The sequence below is a fragment of the Bison bison genome, unplaced genomic scaffold (assembly GCF_000754665.1).
Source record: "Bison bison bison isolate TAMUID 2011002044 unplaced genomic scaffold, Bison_UMD1.0 scf7180017864453, whole genome shotgun sequence".
In the NCBI taxonomy this organism is placed as follows: Eukaryota; Metazoa; Chordata; class Mammalia; order Artiodactyla; family Bovidae; genus Bison; species Bison bison.
This window is the reverse complement of record NW_011495015.1, coordinates 4,665,227-4,685,217: the sequence shown is the minus strand read 5'-3', so window position 1 is coordinate 4,685,217 and position 19,991 is coordinate 4,665,227. Positions and strand designations below refer to the sequence as shown.

Genomic DNA, 19,991 nt, shown 5'->3' with positions numbered 1-19,991 from the left:
GAGAAGGGGACGACAGAGGATGAGATGGCTGGATGGCATCACTGACTCGATGGATGTGAGTCTGAGTGAACTCTGGGAGTTGGTGATGGACAGGGAAGCCTGGTGTGCTGCGATTCATGGGGTCGCAAAGAGTTGGACACGACTGAGTGACTGAACTGAACTGAATTGAATGTGTGAAGTGCACCTCTAATTAAATCAGACTCTGATGCAGAACCCAGGTATCAGTAGTTTAAAAGTCTTGTAGATGATCCAGAGTCTAAATGCAAAGTCACAGAAGTCAGATTCAGAGAATAAAGATGATTTTCTCTAGCATGTATAGATGATCCATGGTGAATGGGTTTTTCTTTTTTTGCCCAATTTAAGGGCCATCTGAGACCTGAATAGCAAAAGTAAACTTGGATAAGAAAGCAGAAAAGTGCATAGAGCTGATTCTAGGTATTCATGACAATTATGGTCTATACAGTTTCCATGAACACTGAATCAGTGAACACTGGACTAGTGAATGCTGAACCATGGCTCCTAAGGGAAAGATAGAGTCAGGTTCCTGGGTGCCTCTGGCCATGAAATTTTCATCAACTGATCAATGCATAACCTTGTTTTATGTGTGTTTCTATTTAAAGACCACTTCTTTAATATATATTATTGATCCATTAACACTGAACTCACAGTCAGCAGCACTGTAACTTAATCCTGAACAAAGCTTACCTAACACACATATTTTCCTATAAGGAACATCACAGCCTTCCTGTACTTGGGAATACTAGAGAGCACTTCGGCGCTATGCCTGGAGGTCATTTTAGACAGCAAAAATCACCAACAAGAATATAAAAAAGCAAAAACGTGGCATTCAGCAGGCTTTGAAAAGGACACCTGCTTACAGTATGAGACATGAAACTTGTTACCTGTTCAACCTTATCTGGGAATGCCTTGAGCAACTATTTATTTTTTAACCACTTTGCACCTGTCTGCAAATTATCATGAAAATGTTTAGTATTTTAGGATTACAATAAATTTCAGTGAGTAGTTGAAAGTGCACAATCTGGAATCCATGAATAGGGAGGGTTGATCGTGCTAAGCTTGCTGCTACTGCTGCTAACTCACTTCAGTCGTGTCCGACTCTGTGCGACCCCATAGATGGCAGCCCACCAGGCTCCCCCGTCCCTGGGATTCTCCAGGCAAGAACACTGGAGTGGGTTGCCATTTCCTTCTCCAATGCATGAAAGCGAGAAGGGAAAGTGAAGTCGCTCAGTCATGTCCAACTCTTAGTGACTCCATGGACTGCAGCCTACCAGGCTCCTCCATCCATGGGGTTTTCCAGGCAAGAGTACTGGAGTGGGGTGTGCTAAGCTTATATACCAGTAAAACTGCCTGCCACCTTAAAAAAGGGGACAGCACTGGCAGTGTATAACTGCTAACCTGTATTGCACTGTGGTTAGAATGTGGAAATTCTCAGTATTCAAATAACCACAAAGGAATATTCCCCTGGTGGCTCAGATGGTAAAGAATCTGCCTACAATGTGGGAGACCAGAGTTCAATCCCTGGGTCGGGAAGCCCCCCTGGAGATGGAAATGGCAACCCACTCCAGTATTCTTGCCTGGAAAATTTCATGGACCGAGGAACCTGGTGGGCTACAGTCCATGGGGTCACAAAGAGTCGGACCCAACTGAGCCACTAACACTTTCACTATTCCCCTGATACGGACTAGGCCTGTGACTGCATCACAAAAAGGCTGCCATGGGACATATCTGTGGACAGAAGATGTAGCGGACACCCTTCACATCTCATCCATCTACCCTCCATTCCATGGGTTCTATGTGCGGGTTTGCCTGGTTTACAAAGTTCAGGAGGATTTGCTATCATTTGCTTCTTTGGGGCATCGTGGCCTCTTGTCTGCTGTGAACTCAAACATTTGAAACGTGAAACAACTGGCAATAAAATTCACACTTTACATTAAATACACATTATATTCTAAGAATATGATCCCATTACTAGCTCGTTGTATTTCCAACTCCTAATTTTCTTAATTGTTCATAAGTTGGTAGCAAAATAGATTTACTTAGGGTTCGACCACCATAGATAAGGAAAAAGATGGTTCATTAAAAATCAGGGGTCATTATATTATCTTTCCAAAACAACACTGTATCACTGAGATTGCCAAAAAAAAGTCCAACTAAGCTTGGGGTCACTAAATCAAAGTTCCTTTACCCTTCTGACACAAATAATATTACTTTGAGATGTCACTTAAAAAAATTAAGTTAAATACCTTCTTTTAGAAATAATTAGACCTCTTTCTAAAACTGGCCAATTACTGTTTTAATTAATTTAAAGTGAGATACATTAAACAAATGGGTAAGATCAAATGAGTAATTTATCTAGAAAAATATCTCACCTCTAAGATGAATATCTTCTGTTTATGTATTTTTAAACAAATATGCTTTGCATATGCCTAGCGGCTGGGAGGACACAATTATCTTTTGTGCTTTTCACACAACCAATAATGAAAGCCATGTTAAGTCTGAATATAGAAATGAAGAAGAATTTGAAAGATAAGAACTTGCAGGGTTGTTCTTAGGGCTGTCTCCAGGGCCCTCAAATGAGTGTAAACTGGGTGTCATCCTACTGGGGAGGAGTGTTAGATGGAAGCCCCCAAGGCAAGGGAAGTGGGCACAGCCCTGACTGCCCAGCCCAGGAAGGACCACTCTTCTGGGACTTGAAGCTACTTAGAGCTGCTTTCTCAGAGCCCCTTTGATAAAAGAGTTGATAACCCCTGTTTCTAAGAAGCTCTTCTTTGTATCCAGCAAGTCTTCCTACAGTGTCTTCCCTTCTGGGTGGTAGAGAAGCCCTGAGGTACACCATCTGCATAACCGCTCAACAGACACTTGAACGCAGTTACAAAGTCAGCTGCTGATGCCTGGGCTATGGAAACCAAGTGCTTGCTCTTCTGCAGAGGACGTCTTTCCTCCACCCTTTAATCCTTTTGTAAAAAAAATCCTTTCTTAGGTCTATTGCAGTTTCTCTGCATCAACAAGGACAAGGCAAGGACGTGGCAGCCGTATCCATGTCAAGTTTAGTATTTCAAACCATCACCTCTTCGAGTCATTAACGTTCTTTGGATTCATCAATGGGCTTCCCTGGTAGCTCAGGCCGTAAAGAATCTGCCTGCAATGCAGGAGATACAGGTTCAATCCCTGGGTCAGGAAGATCCCCTGGAGGAGGGAATGTCAACCCATTCCAGTTTTCTTGCCCGGAGAATTCCATGGACAGAGGAGCCTGGTGGGCTATAGTCCATGGGGTCGAAAAGAGTTGGACACGACTGGGATCATCAATGTTATTCTCAAAGAATTAGAGGATTTAATAAGCAAAAAGAATTTCTTTTACAAGTCTCATGGCCTAGACTTCTACAGCCCCTGGTTTATTATCACCACTCTAACTTTTCCAAGCACACTACCTGAACCTCCATTCAGAGAGCCTGCTACCTCCCAAGTCCTTAAGTGACAGCAGAGGAAGAGAGGCTTGACTTTTTCAGTGGCAATTTATTTTGTGCTTTTGTAACTTAATCCAGTATCTGTCATCTTCAGAGCCAGTGTGTCCTTCCTTATTTCCAGCCCTTATAGAAATACGGTGAGCTATATGTAGAATAGCTAGTGTGAAGTTACTGTATAACACAGGTTGCTCCTGGTGCTCTGTGACAACTTAAGAGTGGTGGGATGGGGTAGGGTGTGGAAGGGAGGCTCAAAAGGGAGGGGCCATCTGTATCCTTATGGCTGATTCACACTGTTGTATGGCAGAAACCAATGCAACATTACAAAGCAATTACCCTCCAATTTAAAAAAAAATATAAAACTAATAAATAAAAAAGAAATAGGGTAAATCAAATTTGACCAATGATGATAAAACTAATCTGACCATAACTCATGAATGACAGTCTTACTAATGCAGGAACTACAATATTTAAATCAATCTGGAAAATCTGAAACTTTTTGTTGTGAAACTCTAAACAATCTGAATGAAACTTGCAATGCAGGCAACTCTGTTCGATTCCTGAGTTCGAATCCTGGGTCAGGAAGATCCCCTGGAGAAGGAAATGGCAATCCACTCCAGTATTCTTGGCTGGAAAATCCCATGGACAGAGGAACCTGGTGGGCTACAGTCCATGGGGTTGCAAGAGTCGGACACGACTTAGTGACTAAACCACCACCACCACCAATGGTACATGAATATTTTGGTCACTGGACTTTTCATTTATTCTGCATAAAAAGGCCTTTTTCAAAATGATTGAAATGGAGATACATCTTGTCATTTTTTAAAAAGTGGGACTGGAACTGTCAAGAAAGTCAGGATTGTGGTCACTTTAGATAAACAGCTTTCAAAGGAAGTTTAGAAAATGACTAATACCTAAGCATTGCATATAGACTCCTGCTTAAAAAGGAGTTTTCTCCCATAAAGGCCTAAGTTTTAATTTTATTCTGTTCTATCCCATCTTCCTGGACAAATGTCTTTCAAGAAAGGAATCTTGGTAAGAAATAACTTAATCAATGTGATGCTAGAAAGAAGCTGATTTTAAAAATGACTTCTTTTGATAGACAGATAAAGAAAGATGACGTGTAATGGTCTACAGTCAGATTAGTTCCACTGCCACTGTGGGTCCTACATCAGGGGAGCCTTGAAGTTACACCAGCTGAGTCCTCTCGCCGAACATTTAAAGAGAGTATTTGTTCTATGTGGAAAGCTCTTACTCAAAAAGACCTCTGGCGTTTACTTTCCCTCTTAAAAATCAAATAAAAACTGATTATAAATCACAATATAAATGTTTATATATATATCAGTTAAAATAACCAGTTTTTAAAAACTATATATATATATGTTATAAACAAAAATCTGGCCTTTACTTTCCCTCTTAAAAATTAAATAAAAACTCATTATAAATCATAATATAAATGTTTATATATAAGTCAGTTAAAATAAGCAGTTTTTAAAAAACTGTATGTATATATATGTTATAAATAAAAATCAAATACCAGTAAAAGCCTAGTATAGTATTCCCAGAGGAAAATATGTCCTGAAATGTTATCAACTCCAGAACAATGTTCAAACATTAGACCATCTCAACAGGCCTCATCTTGCAAGTGATGAGAAACATTTATGGGCCTTCAGGGCGTTTCTTCAGGCAGCAAAAGTACATTCAGAAAAAGTGACAGTTAATTCATACAATAGGTCAGTGTCTTAGCTGTGAAATCTAGAACAAGCAGCCCTGCCTGCACCACAGTGTCCTCGGTCATTCCAAGGCACCATGGGATGAGATTACTCACTCCCTGGCCACCCAATCATTTTACAGGTTATACACAGACAAGGGGTGAGATTCTATACTCAGAAGCCTTCCAGATCCCTTCCCTGGAGACCCTGTAGAGGAGTGACGCTAGTGAACTGAAGACGAGTGCAGCCTGACGCCTGAATACCGACCTCTTCGGGTACCAGCGGCTCGATCATGGGCGCATCCTCCTGCCGGGCGGCTAGTCGCACGGGGGAGGTGGAAAGCCTCTTTTCCCACTCGTTCGTGATGGCAGTGTCTGTGGAGGTTTCTAAAAAGGTTCTTTTCAGCTCACTAATATTGGTCTGATGTTTCATCAGGTCGTCTTGGGTTTTATCTAGCTCCTATATTCAGAACATAGAGAATCCAACAGTCAACGTTTTACATTTGATTTCCTTTCTGCACGTGCTCGCTCTCTTTTTAAAAGTAAGGTCGTTATCTCATTAGTAGTCAAAATTAAAAAAAAAAATTCTGATCAGGGTTCATGACACTACCACAAACATTCTGGTGAAAATGTGATATTTCCAAGGAAAAGCGAGGGAAAACAAAATCTCCATCACACAAGCATAAAAATCAAAAGTTTCAAAGGTCAACTGTAAAGAGTGTAATTCACACAGAACCAGAGAATTAAAATAAATACACACACAGGAAAGGGGATCTACATCGGGGGGACAGGAAGGAATCAAAGGAAGCAGAGAAGTCAACCACACGTAGTCACAGGTGAGAACACACCCTTCATGCATCATGGTACGAGCCCACAGGTGTGCCCCTGGAGGAAAACCAACACACATGAGCATGCACTGGTATATACCAATACCAACCTCTAACATAAGATTACTATGTTTGACATACACATTTTCACCCTTTATTCGCTTAATCAGACTATTCTGAAAAAAGTGGAAAAGAAAGGAAAGGTAAGGGACATGATAAGTCACGAAAACAAGTGCCACCCTGCGCACGGCACCAACACACGGTCACCGCCACGGAGCATGCTGGAAGATCTGAACACTGGAGACCAACAGTGACTTATCGCACGCTGCTTTTTTTTTGGCTTTTGTTCCATTTTGAGTTTTCTACCTGTGCCTTGAGCTCTGCATCTTCCTCCTGGTCCGACTGCCAGCATCAAGAAAGAGTGGGAGATAAAGTCTTACCATGCCATCGACTCTGAGATCGAAGGACGGGGTCTAGATAAGCCAGCTACGCGGGGACACTTGCTTACATTAGAGGACATTTCTTTCTTATATGTGAACCACAATGTTCTCACCCACAAATTATGAAGCTTAATGAGATGATGAGAGCAAAAGACTCCTTGCTCGGTGGGTCTTGGACGCTTCAACTTGGAGACTTCCAAGTATGACAAGCATACACCCTGTGTGGGAGGTGACAGCTAGGACTTGACGTGTTGTCCTTACATTAGAAATGGTTCAGGAAGTGTGAGGGGCCACATCAAAATTAAAATTCACCAAACGGCTATGAATACCCAATGATGAGTGCTCTGAGTCAATCTTTCCCATAATCCTACGAGGTTAGCTATTATGATCCCCGATTTGTAGACTAGAGAAGTGAGACACACAGAACTTAACACAAAGGTTCTCACGTTAAAAAATTTCTTTAAACCTTGAATTTGTTGAGCCCACGTACTTTAAAACAAATTTAGGAAGAGGAGAGGGCTGATACTGGGTAACTAAGAAAATTAAAATAAATAAATAAACCTCCCTCGAGTCCAAAATCAACCACAAGAGGAGGTCCAGAGTGAAGTTATGGATGAGAAGCAGGTGATACTGGAGCAGGCTGCCTTCAAGGTGAGTCTGTCTGGGTTTCAATGGGGACCAGACTGTCTAACCTGAATGCCCCACTCTGAACTACTGTTACAACCAGCTCCAGAAAAAAGAAGAGCTCCAATAAAAATAACGCTTTTTATTTATAAAAAGTGTTAGAGGGCTGGTAGCATGTTGACTCTACAATGGTGGTGGGTTCATAGCTCTTCGTTTTATTTTTAAAATGCATAATCTATCTATGTTACATGTCTTCACTTGCATGCTTCAAATGTAATACAAATTTTAAAACTGCTAGAAAATTTAAAGTAGTATTATTAAAATATTTTTCGTTTATAGCATACGTTAGGATTACAATGAAATTTATTGAATGTATCAGTAGCTACCTGTAACTAATTCTCACAAAATTAAGATGCAATTGGGATATTTGGCATAGAAAATGATTATACTATAATCAGTTTATATGTGACTGCCTAAAAGAAACTGCTAATAATTTTCCAGTATTATCTTTAAATTAACAAATGATGATTTCCAAGTTTTGAATTGAACTCTGCCATTTCCAAAGGAAAAAAACAATTAACTCCATTTTGAAATGTTTTCCTGAAAATATTTTCGGTGAAATGATGTGTAAATACTACTTGTAATATTTTTAGTTCTTCCTAAATACCCAACTAGAAAATATTATGATTGGATAACATAAAAAACAACCTAATGTAAACACTACAGCAAAGTGAAAAATAAATTCTGTTAGCACTTTAGGAAATGAACATCTTGATTTCTACTACTAGAGATAAATATTGTTTTTTGCAGATATCTTAATTAGTTGCTGATAGAGAAGATTTAAAAAACAACAAGCCATATACATATTTAATGAACCCTAAAAATTAATAAAATTAAATAATAGCACAGTTTTTCTCCTATCACTGGTCAATGTGATAATTTTTCTTTTTTTCCATAAAGTACTAACAGTAATTTGCTAATTTTCTCTTCCCTGGGGAATTAGTTTCTTTTGAGTAACCTAGACTATATCCAGACTACAAAAAATGAGTTAAGAGAAGTATTATAATTTTAATAAGCATTCTGACCATTTAGGATTTTAAAATGTATTTGTATTCAGTAAACAAGCTACTTAAATTAATTGTGACCTTCCCCTGACATCTTCCCCCTCCTATTATGGCTATCATACATAAACTTCTGGGTTAAGGGAATACATTTTTTTAAATGTATTATCAGTTTAGCCAAGAGTTTTCAAAATGCAACCCCACAACCGACAGAACCACTGTCACCTGGGAATTTGTTAGAAATGTAAATTCTCAAGCCTACTCCAGACCTTCTTCTGAACGCGAATAGAAAACCCTAGGTGACTCTGATGCAGGCCAGAGTTTGAGAACCAGTGGGCTAGGCAGCAGAATATTTTTAACTCCTATTATTAAGGTAGCATTTCTCTCCACTCTAAATGCCAAAATGCTAAATGCAAGCTGCTAATAAACACAGAGCTGGCCCTCAGAGCATTGTCATCAGGCAACGGGCCGAGCCCCTCGGTTACAGTACCAACCTCAGTGGCGGTGGTTTCCCCATCAGCTGCCGTGTCTGTGCGCTCACTGTCCGTCTGTGGGTGGCAGAGGTGATCAGGTTTCAGGAGAAAGGCAGGAAGAGAAAACAAATCATCTGGTCAAAGCAGGTATGTCTGGGTCCGAGAGCCCAGTCCCTTTCTCTGTGCCCTGTAAAATCGCACTACCTTCCCACAAGAATGCAGGTGCAAACAAAAGCCAAAGGTAGGCCAGAGCCAGGTCCCATCAGCAGAGACACTCGGAGGAAGACCAGCAGCACACGGCCCGCCTGAACCGCAGGACGCGTGTTAGCCAGGGTGCCATGTCTGCTGCTGTGTCGTTCTCCCGCCCTTTTAACAGAAACCCCAAGAAAGATCTAAAAATGTTAAATGCAAATAAAATTGCAATCTATATATTTTTTAAAAATTCTAGTATAATAGGTCACAATTGAAAGGTAAATAAACAAGTACATTTAAATAAAAAGCTACTATAATAGTCACTGGACTTTCAGCCCCTCATTTTTTATATCATTTTGATAATTTGCATCCATCTAAGACCATCAGGCTATCTGCATTACCCTTTAATTCTAAAAAGCACATGCCAGTGACTCTGGCCTATGTTTTATGTACGAAAAGTGTAACTTAACTCTCCAGCAGCATTGGTAACTAGATATTTTTAAGACTATATATTGTTTACTTTGTCCCACCTCCAATAGAAAGAGGTATATAAAAGTATGGAATTTGAATATCTTGTTCCAAATAAACATTCAAATGAAGCAAATAATAATAATAATAGTAATGAAAAATAAGGAGAGAGGGAGGGAAAGAGACATTTAGTTGGAAACAAATAAAACAAAGCACAGCATTTTACAGACCCTAGGTTTTCACGGGAGAATTACAATAGGAATTTCAGGACTGATTTTTAATCTGTTTTATAGACGTTTACGATTTAGAACAAACACTTTTCATTTTTTTTTTTTTTTTTGGAGGAGAGAAGAGCCATGGCCATTGAAAAGGAGACCTAAACATCTTACATAATATCAACTGACTTTCCCTTTGAAACTAGCAACTATTAAAATTCCCTTGAATGAAGCTGTGTGATTAATAATTTGTAAATGACAATCAAAACTAGGGGTTCTAAGGTTGTGAATCTGCCTCTTAGATCTTTCACTGCAAAGAACATGGGTTATCAAGAGGGAGGGCTGGGACATGATTAAGTTGACACAACTCTTGGCTGGCTTGACTTTTTGACCTGCTCCCAAGCTTTCATTTCCTATATTCCTGAAAGAAAAGGAGTTGTCACTCATGCTTGCCCTATGCACCTAAGTCTCTATCCTGGCAACCTGCTCCCGTGCCTAAGCGGGGCAGGGAACCCTTTCCAATAGGTTGGTAAAGAAACCACACTGACAGCTGTCATGACCCAACCATCTTGGCAACACCTGGCAGGGGGGTGGCTATTAATCTTCTTATCAGGTGACCCTGGTGGTGCATTAACATGGTTTCACCAACTGACAGTCTAGGGCAAGGCTGGTTTGATTTAGGAAGACAGAGTTAGGTTGCTGTTGAAAGGTACAGAACAACTCAAGGAAACCTTAGGCTTTCGAGAACAAGTAAAAACGACTTGGTTCAGAGGACTAACTAGCTGTGCCAAAGGCCTCGAATGTTCTTCAAAGTATTTCTCTTCCCCCTTATGTTACTTCCCCTACGGCTTTAGAATTCACTTCAGCAGCGTTCCAAGCATCTTGGTACTGGAATTACCGCCACAGTTAATAATAAGAGAGAGGGGTCTCATGTCAGAATGACACCAGCTCTAATGCTTGCTATTTAACTCTGCGGCACGAGGGGAATGTTTCATATTTGAATTCCCATTTCCTTCTTGGAAAATGGGGAAATTAATATCCCTAACTACCTGACACACACAGAGCTAAAAATGCCTATAAAATCATAAATATTGCTATGAATATAATACTGGGTTGGCCAAAAAGTTCAGCCAATTCAATGTTTCACCATTATTGCTGTTATTTTTCCTAGGTATACACAAATAAATAGTAGCTTAGGCCACATCTAAGCTCCTTTACATTCCTACTTAGAACCTAGTCAGTCAGTCCTTCAACAAATATAGTACCTGATCAGTAAACAGTTAAAGACTGAAGTCATAAAGGCTGAATAAAACAACTTTTATAGCAGCTGTTTGGAGAATGGCAACCCACTCTACTATTCTTGCCTGGAGAATCCCATGGACAGAGGAGCCTGGCGGGCTACAGTCCATGGGGTTGCAAAGCGCTGGACACGACTGACCAATGGAACATGACTAAGTAAAACTGCAAAGTGTGTGCTGCACCATGGACTATCATATGATGTGTTTACACAATTTAAAGTGTTAAATCAGGTGGTCAATCTTTTCCTCCAGATTTAATCCATCTCCTTTTTTTGGCATCATCAAAAAATGCTTCACAAGTTGACACACAATTTATGGTGAACTAAGTTCATCTTATGTCTTTTGGGAGATGTAGATGATTTAGTATTCAGCCCCTCTGTATTTGAGCCAAATTTTAGAAGGACAAAAGAAAAAAATGGCCAACTGCCCTACAGTTTGAAAGGATTACAGCTCTCTACACTGGATTTCACTCTTGAGAAGGGCTGGGACTAATGAAGCCACAGCCACATGTGACAAATGTAAGCAGGGATGTCAAAATATTTAAAAAGCGTTCCAGTCATTAGTGATTTTGCAAAATGAAAGTGACAGAGCTGAACTGCATGTTACAAAGTCTCCCGGTTTTGCTGCCAAAGTGCTTGAGGCCCAGGGAAGAAAACAGGCCGTGTCAACAAATGGTGATTTTTTTTTTTAAACTGAATGACCTACATCTGAGTTTTCTAGCTCAGCTTGAACCAGAGCACATAGCTCTTAACATTTGGGGTTAAGAGGCGACACTGAACAGATGGCCAAATACAAGGTCATGTGGCAGGAGGCTGTCATGGGTGGCCAGGAAGGCTGCCGAGGCCAGAGCTGGTTCACGGTCTTAGGGGTTTGCAGGAACAAGGAGGGTTTATGACACACCAGCCACGCTGCCACCAGCTTGCAAGGAGTAAGTGCTGTGATTTGTTTTGCTGATGTAACGCAGACATGCCCAAGTAGAACATTAATTTTCATGCACTGATTACAACAAGATGTATACCCTGGATTAGGCACAAGATCTGTGTGGTTGGCTACATAAAAGTTCAGTTATTTAACAATGCAGAAGAACATAAAATGGCAATCTTTTTGCCTTCTGTGAGCTGGATGACTAACTCCATTGCTAAAGGAATAGATGATATCCAGGTTGGAAACCAGTTAATAGTACAAACAGCTTTTGTAGATGATATTGTGTTCTTAAAGGCTGTATGTTTAGACCTACATTGTTTGATAATGCTTCTACTGTGAGAAACAGATATTCAAGACTAGGATTTACAGTGGTTTTTCTCTTAAAATATTTTCCATGTGTGAAAATAGTTCTATAACAGTTAAGATTTGGATCTAAGTCATGTAAGATCCAAGAACCTTGCAAAGGGTTCTTAGACAATATCAAATTGAAAGGCTAAACTTTTCTTTAGAACATCTCTCAGATCATTACCATTTTTTCCCTGCTGCCACAAAGAAATGGTCATAATACAACTAAATATAGATGCTTATGCACCTTGCAATGCTATACACTCACAGGTGTGCTGGAATTATCACTTCTAGCTGAGCACAGACCTGAATAGACTTTCTTTCCTTTTTAAAGTGCTGCTTTGACTTTGTGATTTTTTTAACTGCTAGGTGTATCGAGTTTGTCTCCTGCCACAAAACCCTTGTTTTGTGGGAAGAGAATTGCTGGAGGAGCTAGGGGGAGGTGTAGGTGGGGGTGGGGGAGGAGGGGTGTCAGCCAGAGGCCTGTTGGCAGCTTCTGTACTTTTCCTGGCGTCTACTGAAGGCTGCACAAAGGGAAACCGCTGGGCTATTCACGTGCCAGTGCAGTGGTGGGAAAGGGAGCAATTAAAAGGAAAAACTACCAGCTACCATGTCACCTCCCCCAGTGGCTCAGATGAGGGATGCGGGTCAGCCCGCTTTCAGGTACGGAGGTGGAAGGCTCAAGTCCTTTCCTGGCTGCCAGCCCCAGAGGCTCACCTACCAGACTGTCTCCACGTGGGTGGATCTGGGGCTCACGCTGGCCTGACAGCATGGTTGCCTCCCAATACCTGATCTGGCATTGCTTGTGCTCAAGGAATTTCAGCCCATTTTTATGGTGTATAGAAACCTAAAATGAGTCTCTCCCCGACTGTGTTTGAAAACCGCTGTTTTCAACTTCAGCTCTTTCTGCTCCCGTTTCTGACCCTGCCATAACTGATGTCACTGGGTGTTTTAAAAGGCTCCAGCCTATCTTTCTGACTCAACACAACCACAGGATTGGACTTTCCTCCAGGAGTCACACGGACAGTCTGGCAATGACCGTCAAAGAGCGGTGGGGGCATTTCAGAACCTCCAGGGAGGAGAGGGAGGCGCTTACAACCTTGGAAAGCCACCCTGGTGGTGATGTACCCTCAAGGGCGGGGCCCTTTCCCCGCACCTGGAGCATCCTTTACTGGGCGCGTATCAGCACAGAGCATCACTGCATCAGGACACATTTTGGTACCTTGCCTCGTCTAGCTGAAAAGTTACTTTATCTGTCTTCTGTGTCCTTTCCTTTATTGAATGGTAACTAAACAGAGCCTTTATTTGACCCTGAGTTCCTACAGAGCAAACGGGTTATTTATGTATGATTGCCTCGAGGCTGAGTCCTTTCCCATTTGCAGGAGGCGGTGGGTGGCAGCACGGGTCTGGCTGGGCTCAGCCTGCTGTGTCCACATGGTGTTGTGCCTAACCCCGGGGCTGGGGGGGCGCATCCCCGGCACACAAAACCTCTGCACGGAGTGGCACAGACGGCAAATGAGGCTCTGAAAGGAGGACCACTATCGCAGCAGCCGTCTACCAAGTGTTTCGGACCGAAGCCCCGAACACGACAGGGACGTGTGTTCTATGCCGAGGTACACACCTCTTCCTCTGAACTGTCACTCGGGTCATTGTCTAGTGAGGCACTCAAGGAGGCCGCCTTGGGCTCCAGGTAGCAGAGGCACAGAGCCAGAGGGAAGGAGAGAGTGAGGGCATAGGGCACTGAGAAGGAGGCGGAGAGCAGGAAGAAGAAGATGAAGAGGAAGCAGGGCACGAGGGAGGGCGAGCGGATGGGGAGATAATGCTGCAGGCTCTGGGGCAGGAGGGCGCTCTCGGACAGGTTGGGGAAGGACAGGTAGCCATCGTCATCCAGGAGAGAGGGGAAGGACCCAGGGAGCTGCAGGGAGAAGGAAAACAGGGTGGCCCCTCTGCCCGGCTGCGGTTTGTAGCCGAGAGCCACGTCGTGGTCCCCCGGGCACGGCTTCCCTCGGCTGTCAGGGTCCGAGGCGGGCTCCCCGTGCTGGCGCCTGGAGTCTCGGGCCAGCTCGACCCCCAGCGGGGGCTGCCCGTTCTCCTGACACCTCCTGCGGAGCCCTGTGGGGGATGCAGGGGGACGGTGGGCTGATGGGGGGAGCGGGGGGCATGAGTCGGTGCCAAGCCCAGGTGACTGATGTGAGGGACAGCGAGAGAGACAGAGAGCAGCGAACAGAGGTGCAAAAGGACAAAAAGAAAACTGCGATTAGTTAATTTTCTTATGGGTACCGATATAAAATCGTCAAAACAAGAATTTCAGCACTGGGGTCGTTCATGAATCTTAAAGCATTCGAGGTGCATGCCAACGCTCCCATGAAGAGCCATCGTTTTCCCCATTAGACCCTCAAGCCAAACATAGGGTAGGCTGTAAAAAAAGGTTGGAGGGGAAGATATCTGTGGGAAATCTCAGTATCTACATGTTTCATACGATTCAAAACTTGTGTTTAGACCAACAACTCCATGAATGGTTAGGATGCTGAGAGAAAATATAACTCTGATAACGTAAAACCAAGACTTTCAATAACTTCTCCTGATGTCCGGCTACCAGATCTGTCATGAGGGTTCAACTGGATTAAAATCACAGTGAATCCAATTTGCGGTCATTTAAAGCAAAATCTCCAGCATCACCTGTCCTTGGTGAGTCGATGATAGCCAAAACAAGGTGGGTTTCCAAATCAAGAAGTTTCTGGCCCCATTCCTATCTGTAAGCAGTTCCCACGAGGGAAATCCACAGTGAACACAGTAGGAACATGAAGTCTCCGTGAAGAACTGAGGCTCTTCTGAAAACTCCTCTTCCGGCTCCATTTACCCATGGTGTACCCAGAGGAGCCTGAAGAAGTGCTTTCAATAAGCTAACTAGCCGAAAAGACTGTGTTTTTTTGTGATGTGGTTTATCAGTGTTTACTCTGTATTATGTGTGATCCATAAGTAATAGAAAGACACAATTTCCCAGTCTTCTGCATTTTCTTAGCAGAGGAGTGGTATGGTTTGAGTCTTTAAGAGGAAGATCTAGGCCAGCATCACATGAGTTTGCTCCCAGGGAGGGCTGTGCAGGGTTCTGTGGGCATGTGAAGCTCTTCACACCCTCCCTGGCCCCACGGTCTCTGTGACCACAGCCAGCTTTCTCTGCAGGTGGAGGGGGACTGCTGAGCGAGGAGGTGGGGTGGGCAGCGGGTGAGGGGAGAGGAAGCAGGCAAAGGCCAAACAGGACCTGGGTCCAGTGTAGAGGCTGCTGCCACCAAGGAGTTCAAGACAAGGTCACCTGGAGCCTGAAGATGACCGCACGTCCACCGTGTGTGTGTGTGTGTGTGTGTGTGCATGTGTGTACGCACATGTGTGTTTCTGCCTAGTGTCCTGATAGCATGGACATTACCCAGCTTGCTTTGTGGCGGTTATCCAACCCTGACTTGGGAAGTACAGAGGCAGAGGGTAAGAAAATGCACAAATAAAATGATAGCATGGACCTACTATAATGCAGAAGTGTCTCTTTTTTGATATCAGACAAATATGTCTTTTCCTAATACTCACATTTGATGTTAAACATTGTACTTACACAAGACCTTGCACAAATCTCATTGAACTGAGGATAATGCAAAAGTTAAGAGCCCTCAGAAGGCTTCCCCGTCACCTGCGGTGATCATCGTTGGGGAAACACATTCTTAAAGGAATCAGGGACCAGTCGTTTAAGTACTGTTTTCAGTAACACACCTTCATTTTGGTTAACAAAATAAAAAGAGTGCTGTGCTCCTTTTGGAAGACGGAGAAAAATGAAATTATGGCTTAATCTTTTACGTGGCTGATTAGAGTGGATTTTTTAATTTTTTTTTTGAAGTAGTTAGGTTTTAAAACAGTCTTTGTGGTGGTGGGGGGTGGGGGTGGGGGGAGGGAGACAGCAGGCAGTTACTGCAGCAGGAGCTTTGGGCCCCAGCCTCTCAGAAGGCATCTGGGTCACGGCGCTCTGACTCTCACAGCCACAGTCTCCTTTGTCTTTCCATTCTCCGGTGGCACAAACGGCACCAAGTGACACCGGCTCAGGGCTCCATCTCACGTAAACAAATCCCTGATCTTCTAAAATCAATAAAGTAGGAGTGGATCATTTCAGGAGCAAAGGACAAGTCATTTACTTTTATAGCTCACTTCATCTTATTCGGCTTTCCTGGTGGCTCAGAAGATAAAGAATTTGCCTGCTAATGCGGGGGACCTGGGTTCGATCCCTGGATCGGGAAGATCCCCTGGAGGAGGGCATGGCAACCCACTCCAGTATTCTTGCCTGGAAAATCCCATAGACAGAGGAACATGGTGGGCTACAGTCCATGGAGTCAGAGAGAGTCAGACACGACTGTGACTAATACTTTCATATTATTTACACATCCCTGAAAGTGGAGTGTTAGCCTGGGCAACTTCCAGAAATCATGGGACGCACTGGTTTTCAAGTATATTATCATTTTCTGATTAAGACCTAGTTAAAACCCGCCTTAACTGAAAAGGAGGTGTGTGAAAATGAAAGTCAGAACAATGCACATTTTTGTAGCTAAAGTGAGCCAGATATCCTTGTTGTTATGCCCTGTCTTTATTTTTGAGTTAGGCAAATTAGTTAATCTTACCCTAAGAAACTCTTGCCTGGAAAATCCCATGAACGGAGGAGCCTGGTAGGTTACAGTCTATGGGGTCACAAAGAGTCGGACACGACTGAGTGACTTCACTCATTCCCTCACTCGCCCTAAGAAAAGGGCTGTGCACTGGGTTACTGGGATGTTCTATCATAAACAGAATGATGATACGTTTGCCAATCTGCCTGTTCAGAAGTCTCTGTTACATTCTAACCAAAAGTATTCTCTACAGAGCCCCAGGGGAAATTCCCACCCCAGCCTCTACATCTGAAGAGCCCGCCTGCAAAACAGCACTTTTGAATCAAGTTTAGCATCAATTTTAGCATCACCTCTAAGTTACACAGTATTTTTATTCTGCAGTTTCCTTTCTCCCTGTACATTCCTGGGTTTCCATGATTAATACATATAAACCTCCTACTGTATTTTTTGACTTTTATGGGAGCTGCTCTGCAAGATACATAACCCGGAACCAGAAGGATGCTATCTAGATGTTTTTTGACTTTCATTTTCTCAAAAAGTTGCTTTGTAGTGTTGGAACTCCAGAAATAACCATAATGTTATTTTTTTTTAATAAATTGAATTTCAGATGAAATGAAGTGAGCGAATTCAGCGAATCAAGCACCCTGGAGAAATGACTGCCAAGTTCACCCTCCGTCTCCCCTGTGAAGTCTGCCTTAACCCTTTTCCAAAATATATTCACTGGCTACTTTAATGATGAGGTTAAAATCAAAAGACTAAGAGAGAAAACAGCGTATGAATATGCAAGCTGTGGTCACTCAGTTACTTGCAGTCAAGAGTATGGCAAAGTCAATACCGTACATCTAGATAAATACACAGCCCTTGGGTAGGAGAATGGGGCCAGAAACAAAGAAAACAGCTTTAGCGGCAATTCTGAATTTTAAGCCCAAACACAAATAAATGGGTTAATATGCCGCCAAAAGTATTTTTAAGATCTACAGACAGGACAGCTGTTGAAAGTCTTACGTAGCACCTAAGTCGTTCAATAAGCAGTTTCAAAAAGTTAAAAAAGGGATCTTTCAGAGGAAAACTGTGGACAGAAGAAATAATAAAGACTGATAGTATGAATGTGACTAACGCTGAGCTATGAGTCAGCCTAAGTCTTATGTACACATTCCTGCTTCACATTCTCAGCACCATTCAGGAGTTCTTTAGAATCTGCAGGCGCCCTGGGAGGCAGAGGGGAGATGTACCTTTCCCTCGTGCCGGACGGCAGCAACCGGCGTGGCTTCCTCGGCCTTTTTCCGTCTGTCCTCCTCCTCGTCCCGCTCCTCCTCGGCCTTTTTCTCCGGAGTCACAGTGGTGATCAAGTTGGTCTGAGACATGCCCTTTGTGGTGATGTACTGGCCAGTACCAACCTCTGCAGCGGACACAGAATCCTTCATGTATATTTCATGGTTTTCATTCACTGACGCTAAAAGCAGATACAATTGGAGAAATAAAGTCTGAGATAGTTAAGTCAGAAGAAGGATGGACGCCACCCATTGTCCTATTACAGGGGAAAAAAAAAAGCAAAAAACCCCGTAAAGCACCAGGTTTCTCTTCAAAAGACACATCAGCCTTGCAGTTACTCTCATCTAAGCAACAACGCAGTTTCATATTTCTGTCACCTGTAACTGCGTCTAAGCGTGATTTCCATGCTCATCTCTTGAAGCCACCAGCACAGTGTTCATCCACTCGCAGGCTCTCTGATAAGGATGTGTGTGAAGGTGGATGTGAGTGGAAACCGGGGAGCAATGAGTGACTGCTGAGCCACTTACCCACAGAGTCAACCAGCTGGGCAGCAGCACTCGGAGGCAAGTTCCACAACTAACAGCAGATGACTGCCCTCCTACACTTGACTTTAAGCACATCTTTGGAAGTGCCAGTCGTTGAGGAGCACTGAATTTTTTTGTAGTGTTATTGCTATTGCTACTACTACTATTGTTATTAGTGGTTGAAAAGTCTCTCTCTCCTACAATATAAAAGCTACCTAAGTTATACTGAAAAGCAGCCATCTCAGCAGGGATGATACAATTCGGATGGCAGCTCTGCTCAACTGAAGTGCAGAAATGTTTTAATTTTTACTGCGTTTTAAAAAGACTGCCACAATGTGCATACATGTGCACAATGTGCATTCATCTCTGGTATTTGGGGAAAGGAAGACAAACACTGCTAATGTAATTCATGCAACTGCAAAGCATGCAAATTTAAGAGATGTAAGACCCAGCCCTTCCTCCCAGCTAAAATGTCTTAGTGAAAGAGATACCTGATTTAATTAAATTTTTTGAAATTTGTTACTCATTCTTTTAGGGTTTAGGTATCATAAAATTTACTAAAATTTAGAAAGGTTACTTTTCAAATCACAGGCAAAATTTAATCTGCTTTCATATTTTTGGGAGTTTAAGACATAAACGTTAAGAAAAAAAACTCTGAACTCCTTTGAATAGTAAACCATTTCACTAAAATACCTTCACTAAGATATTTTACATCTCCATCTAGTGACAAAAAAGCTTGTATGAGACAGTTTCCTAAAAAGGCTTGTTAGGCTTTTCTCATAGAAGATGCAACCTTGCAAAAAGCAGTAGCTATTCCAACATGCAGCCATGGTCCCCGACACAGCAGCACAGAAAACATACGAGAACCGGCAGGACCCCAGAGAGTGGGACAACACACACTAGCGTCACTTTGGGGCGGGGGAGAGAGACACAGCACGGAGTTAGTACACTGGTTTCACAGTTGGCTTGTCTTCTCAGCAATCACCATCGCACAGAGGGTCCCAAGGAAAACAGCATTCACAGCAAATGTGTCCCCTTGGGTTCACATCACAGAACCACGTGAAGGACATTCAGGGCAAAAAGCTGTGATTCTACATGAGCTCCTCCAACACTGACTTAAAGAACACACACCAGTTTACACAGATGCTTTAAAGAAGAGCAGATGAGACGATACGGAGAGAAGGTGCCACTGCGGATGTGAACTTTCAAAGAACTTAATTCAGCTTCGAACAGTCCTAGTAAACTGTGTTTCCCAAAAGCTTGGTTCTCAGAGATTCTAAAAATGGAACACTCTTGTAGAAGGTAGGGAAAGGTAACTGACCTTCCTAGGCCCGCTCACAAGAGCCTAAAGAATGACTCTCAATATGCCTGCTGAGGTCTCAGGGTCACATCTGGAATAAGACTGCTTTCACCAGCATCTTATTCACTCTTTGCGACAACCCTGCCAGAGGTGGCCATGATGCCACCTTACAGATGGCGCCTAAACCTGGGACCT

General features: G+C 42.8%; 1 protein-coding gene across 4 annotated transcripts in view; it reads right to left on the bottom strand.

Moving 5' to 3' along the window:
- Positions 1 to 19,991, bottom strand: part of EPB41L3 (erythrocyte membrane protein band 4.1-like 3) — a 214,367-nt gene that overhangs the window by 12,350 nt on the left and 182,026 nt on the right. For 2 of the 4 annotated variants that reach the window (XM_010859099.1, XM_010859101.1), the window contains 3 exons: positions 17,933 to 18,153; positions 8,640 to 8,693; positions 5,462 to 5,653 (listed from right to left, as the gene is read on the bottom strand). In XM_010859099.1, coding sequence (XP_010857401.1) covers positions 5,462 to 5,653; positions 8,640 to 8,693; positions 17,933 to 18,153 — 467 coding nt within the window. Of the gene's footprint in view, positions 1 to 5,461; positions 5,654 to 6,386; positions 6,423 to 8,639; positions 8,694 to 13,681; positions 14,246 to 17,932; positions 18,154 to 19,991 lie in introns of all 4 variants that reach the window. The other 2 variants (XM_010859102.1, XM_010859100.1) reach the window with 2 other exon arrangements.